The following is a 6,037-nucleotide window of genomic DNA, read 5'->3' on the forward strand; positions in this document are numbered from 1 at the left end:
TTTTGTTCTTTTGTTTTTCGGTAAAACATGACCAATTGGAGAGGTAACATGGCACTTCTTTTGGTTATTTTTTGGATGTTTAATAGAAATATTCATCAGACTAAGGAACAATCAATGATAATAGAGCTTTGTGAAAACCAAAAATATTGATGCATCCAATCGCTATGAAATATTAATCATTCCTTAGTAACCTTATTTGGTAGCAGCAATCGAATCAACAAGACCTAACACCATTTACGCTTAAAGAACAAAAGCCAAAGTTTCGAAACTTATGTCACAAATTTTATTCACATTTGTTGTTAGAGTATGCACTGACACGTGCTCAAGGAGTAGATAAATAATTAGATAAATGGTACAAAAGCAAACAATTCTTTATTCTTTTAATCGGATTATTTTACTAATATTCTTGATTAACGTGTCGAGATGTCAGTTGTCTATGCTTAATAATTAACTTGTTCTCATTAGTCGTGTGATTTTTTTAATCTTCCTTGTTTTGTAGCATCAATGAGTTTCGTCTAGCAAATTGTGTCTCAATTTCAGTCTTGACCTCTTTGAGTGTCTTTTCTCTTGGTTCTGCTTCTCAGTCTTGATCATGCCAAGGCCATAAGTCTTTGGTCTGATTCTCTATGGAGTCCATGAAGTTTTACTTTGTGGGGTTTGTTCTGATTTACATACTCTTTGCTTTGATCAAAGTTCTTCACATAATATGGTGGAAACCAATGCGGATTCAACATAGACTGGAATCACAAGGCATCAAAGGCCCTCCTCGTAGTATCCTTCATGGCAGCCCCAGAGAATTGCTAAAGAAGAAAGAGAACACCACCAACTTATCACATGACATATTTCCAGTAATTCAGCCTCACATATACTCTTGGATGAACATTTATGGTAAGCTACATCATTTTCACTTGTATTATTTGTTCCCCCCCCCCCCGGGGGTAATCAGATCTTCAAGGTAAAATTTGATGTTGATTAGTGTTTTTTTTTTGTTATTGGGGGGGCTTGATGTTGATTTGTGGATAGTTAGATAATCAAAGCGGAACTTGCCACCTCAAATGCCTTTTCCAAATTGAGTGTAGGCCATTGTAGCTGGTTACATATGTTAAGGACAGTCGACTATAGGATTTTCAAGTTTAAAGTTTTGATGTTCCCATCTAGCTAAAACATTTTGCTTATGTTACAACTTCTTTTACCTAGTTAATCAAGATATTTTTTTTTGGAGAAGGGAAGATTTTTCTCCGGTGGAGGCGTGGTGCTGGAGCAGAATTGGTTATCACAGATCTGGATCTCATAAAAGAAATACTGAATGATAAGGAACAATTTTTTACCATAGCAAAATTGAGTAAATATTTGAAAAAGATTGTAGGAGGTGGTCTTGGGCAATCAGAAGGAGAAAAATGGGTCAAATTGCGAAAACTGGCCAACCAAGCCTTTCATGGTGAGAGTTTAAGGGTAAGATCCACAAATTAGTCATACTTACTTTAGCTAGTTACACTTTTTCATTTAATTTATTAATTTATTTGGAATGGGTTGTTAATACATAAATTACGGCATTCATAATTTCATAGTACTTTGTGTATTGTGAGAAATAACGAACAATTATTTTGCCCTCTTGTCTAAGAAAAAAGTTGTTCTATGAGACTTTTGTGTCATTTTTTATTTTTATTTTTTTTTTGGCCATGGTACTTTTATTTTTATATAAAAGTTGGTCTTTATTAAGTCATCAGCCTAGTACGTAAACAAGCAGATTTTATATTGCTCATACTTCTGCTGATATGTGCCTCCGGCGTGTAGTTGCGGCGGGAGTAGTCCAACTAGTTTCATAGTCTGATAGTTACCAACAGGTCTCATGATCGACCCTGTGTGCTATTTCGTTGTATATCCTTAGAGCAAGACTCTACACTTTTAGGGGACTAGTCTGGCCAAAAGATTGGGATACCCTTAAGTGAAAATATATATATATATACTTCTACTGGCATGTGAACTTATGTAGAACAATCAAATCTAGAAGTTTAATGTGGGTTGGTATTGATTGTTTAATGTTTTGGGGTATTCACTTATATTTTTCTTAATTATTTCTTTGTCAATTGCACATTGGACCTTTTCAACTGTAAATGAAGAGTAGTACCCAAAAAAAAAAAAAAAAAACTGTAAATCAAGAGTCTAGTAAAGAAGACAGGTTGATTACACATTGGAGCTTTCTACTTTGCACCCCAAATTTGTAACCAATTCTCACTTTGCAATTTGAACTTCAGTTTTGGATACTTTCCACTCTGTCCTCTCCTATATGTGCGACTTAAGTCAACCAACAACAACTTTATCAAAAACTTATTGACTAGAGGATCATACACATATCTTATACCTTAGTCACTCTAACAGGTGATAGTATATTTACCATCATCTAACAGTCATGCAAAAAATGCAGTGACGCCTGGTTCTCCAATTCTTAATGTTTTTATCGACTGGACTTAAGCGGAAAATATTTGAGATGTTACAGTGTGAAGTGTCTAAAATTAAAATTTAGAATACGAGATGAAATGGAGTATAAATTTAAAGGTGCAAAGTAGAATTAGCCCTTCCTAATTAATTCATTCCCTTTTTGCATATCCTCAGAATGCATACACTTTGATGGGAAATTTATGTATCTCAAATTGATTACCCACAGCAAAAAATCCTAATATATAGAAAAACAAAATTACACGTTTTTGTCAAACATGAAGACAATTCTCATGGCAATTGAAAAAGCATATTTATTCGTGCATTAAAATGCTAATTGCAAAGGACTAAATCAACAAAGTTTTAACACCCCAAGTGTTTTGTTGTTGTGGCATTCATCTACATCTTTATATTAATTATACGATTAAGTAATATTTTGGCTTTTCTAGGATATGACCCCAGCAATGGTTGAAAGTGTTGAGATGATGCTGAGAAGGTGGAGAGATTATGATGGCAAGGAAATTGATGTCAGTGAAGAGTTCATGTTGTTAACTGCAGAGGTCATCTCTAGGACTGCATTTGGAAGTAGTTATGTGGAGGGTGAACAAATATTTAACATGATGAAAAGGCTGGGGATTTTAACTGGCAAGATTGCATACAAACTTAAGCCTCCATTCATCAGGTAAACATCTCCATGATGCCCACTTGTATGTTGCATAGCTTATAGTCAATTTTGACATGTATCTGTGTTCATTTCAAATACTGATCTGTGGAACACCATTTCAACCTGCCATCTTCAATTATGAGAAAGAATTAGACCCTGCTTTATGATTTTTGAATCATGAAAAGGAATTTTACCCTTGACAGCAGTCCAATAAAAGTTGATGGTGATGATTTCATGCTACAGCTTTTTATTGATGCTTGCCAGATTACATCATTTGACTTTGGTTGGTTAACAGAAACGAAAATCTTTTCCTTCAATTGTTGTTAATAGAGGCAGAAGCCCCAGCAAGAATATCTTTATATTTGATGATGTGATTAGTCCTGAGGAAGCCATAATTGCTATGGCATTTTATTTTGAAAAAAAAAAAATCTAAAAAGATCAAAGGAACAAGATGATGGAGTTGCACATGATTTATACAAAGACCGAGTTTTCCATAGAGTTTGTAGCTCGAGATGGCATTTGATTCACAACGAATCTTCTGTCCTATACCCTGTGCCACTCTCTGTCCCACTTTTTATTATATTGCTATTTCTCCTTCATAAATATCATGGTTTAGTTCTTTTTTGTTTCCTTAAGATCCAATAACTATTAATTCAGTAAAAAATAAATACAACAACTTCAAAAAAGAATTCGGTGATAAAGAATTCTTAGGTGATAATCTTAATAAAGAATTTGGTTTAAAGGAGATAATGTCAGAATGTATTAATTAAACCATACTTTAATAATGTCAACTTACATGTCAAAGTTTCCTTAGGTGATTATATGTTTGGTCTTATTGAATTACATACGTGGGATCATAGCCCATGATTGCCAATTGATATATTGCTATTTGTGGTCAACGTGTCTAATCAAGAAATTTCATCTCGATAGGACTAACTACTTGAGAAGTTTAATAGTTGGTTTTTAACTAATGAAGAAGCTTCAAATAATATTGTGGAACCCACTAATGTCAGATTAAAGAACAATTCGGTGAATTGCTATTGCCAATAATATCACATTCGTTAAAGACCAAATACTAGGCTTACCATGTAGTTAGTCTGCATCAAGATAAAATTTCTCCTGTCTAAGTGTGTTGAAGGTGTATATTGGTTTTGTTAGTTGCCTTTAGTAATTACTTTAAGCTAGAACCTTTTTGCAGTACTACCATAGTCATTTGTTTCCTTGAATCCGGACTCAGAGCAGTTGGGGTTTTGTGTGATCCAATCCGGACTTTAAGCATTAGGGGACTACTCTGGCCAATAGATGTTGTTTCACTTTATAAACTCTAGTGTGGGATGAAAAGTCCTTATTATTTCAGCAATCCAATTTAGCAAGCTATTTATGTACCTAACATAGCTACTATCTTTTCTTTTTCTTGATTCTTTTTACTGATCAATTTTTCAGGAAGTTTTTCAAAGACGGAGATGATATAGAATCGGATAAACTTGAGAAAGGAATTCAAGATTCCATTGTAGAAATTGTGAAGAAAAGGGAGAAAGGGAAAAAGGGGGATGATAAGCAAAGCTTTGGAGAAGATTTTCTTGGATTACTTCTAAAAGCTCATTATGATTGTAGTAGTGAAAATGATAACATATCTATTGAAGAAATAATCGATGAGTGCAAGACATTTTATGGTGCTGGACATGGAACAACATCAATTTTGCTCTCATGGACAATTCTTCTTCTAGCAATCAACACTGATTGGCAAGAGAAAGCCAGGGAAGAGGTGACCAAATTATTTGGACAAGACCCCCCAAATTCAGAAGGGATTTCAAGACTGAAAACGGTATGTAAAATTTCTTTCTTTTTTTTTCTTAATTTTAGGCTATTTCTACAACATTAGATTAGGATAATGGAGAGGGAGGGGCAATCTATTGTTTATACCGTTTTATTTTAATCCATACCTACGGCTATGATCATCAATATTATACTATAACATGTGGATTGAAGATGAAAGAAAACAAGAACTTCTTGGAGTTCGCCTTCAAATGATCAGAAGGAACTTTATTCCTCTCTTATGATTCTGATTTCCATCTGTTTGTGCAGATTAGCATGATCATTAATGAGACTCTAAGACTCTATCCCCCAGCAATCTACGCAAGAAGAACAACAAAGGAAGGAGCAAAATTAGGGAACTACAAGCTTCCTGCTGATCTAAACATATCTATTGCAATCTTAGCAGTTCACCATGACCCTCAGATATGGGGAGATGATGCCCATCTTTTTAATCCAGAAAGATTTTCACAAGGGGTTTCTGGAGCAACCAAGATCAACAATCCAGCAGCATTTTTGCCTTTCAGCCTTGGACCTCGAACATGTGTTGGCTCGAATTTTGCAATCACTGAAGTAAAGATCGCACTCTCAATGATTTTGCAGAGATATGCTTTCACACTCTCCCCAAGTTATGTACACTCTCCTGTACAGATGCTTGCCCTTATGCCTCAACATGGGGTACAAGTGGTACTCCATGCTCTCTAATGTGTACATTGGGTTTCTTTTGTAGTCTGACTTGAATCAAAGCATTATAGTCCTCCTAGTTAAAATTGCTACGAGTTACGATTTGTTTCTTTTTAACATCTTATTAAACTTATATTAGCCTAAAATTTAGAAAAAAAAAATTGTAGAAGAAAGACAATATAATTAGTTTTTTGCAGTGAATTGAACAAACTGGTAGTGTCCGCAAGAGTTTAAATTTCTTGGTTCGTAAATTACGAAAGGTTCAGGTCAGTGGAGATCCTCTCGGGCATAGGCTCTGTAATTGAAGGCAGGCGTTTTGCCTTGGACAAACACGATGTGGATGTAATTTAGATCCCAAGAGAAGTAAATAGAGTCGTACATAATTTAGCACATTTTGTCAAGTTGGCCAACATTTTTTGGAACTACCCTCTATAATCTTTG

General features: G+C 34.7%; 1 protein-coding gene across 2 annotated transcripts; it reads left to right on the forward strand.

Annotated features, from left to right (window-relative positions):
- The first annotated feature begins 515 nt into the window (after positions 1-515).
- Positions 516-5,713, forward strand: LOC113709875 (cytochrome P450 CYP749A22-like). Of its 2 annotated transcripts, none has more exons than XM_072065458.1 (5): positions 516-888; positions 1,223-1,452; positions 2,886-3,118; positions 4,544-4,925; positions 5,186-5,713. In XM_072065458.1, the coding sequence occupies exons 1-5, from the start codon at positions 627-629 to the stop codon at positions 5,615-5,617; spliced, it is 1,539 nt and encodes a 512-aa protein (XP_071921559.1). In that variant the 5' UTR covers positions 516-626; the 3' UTR covers positions 5,618-5,713. The 2 variants fall into 2 exon arrangements, with proteins under 2 accessions (XP_071921559.1, XP_027088524.2); XM_027232723.2 differs by having other exon boundaries at positions 517-888; positions 1,226-1,452.
- The last annotated feature ends 324 nt before the right edge of the window (positions 5,714-6,037 follow it).

Source organism: Coffea arabica, chromosome 9e (genome assembly GCF_036785885.1).
Source record: "Coffea arabica cultivar ET-39 chromosome 9e, Coffea Arabica ET-39 HiFi, whole genome shotgun sequence".
NCBI lineage: Eukaryota > Viridiplantae > Streptophyta > Magnoliopsida > Gentianales > Rubiaceae > Coffea > Coffea arabica.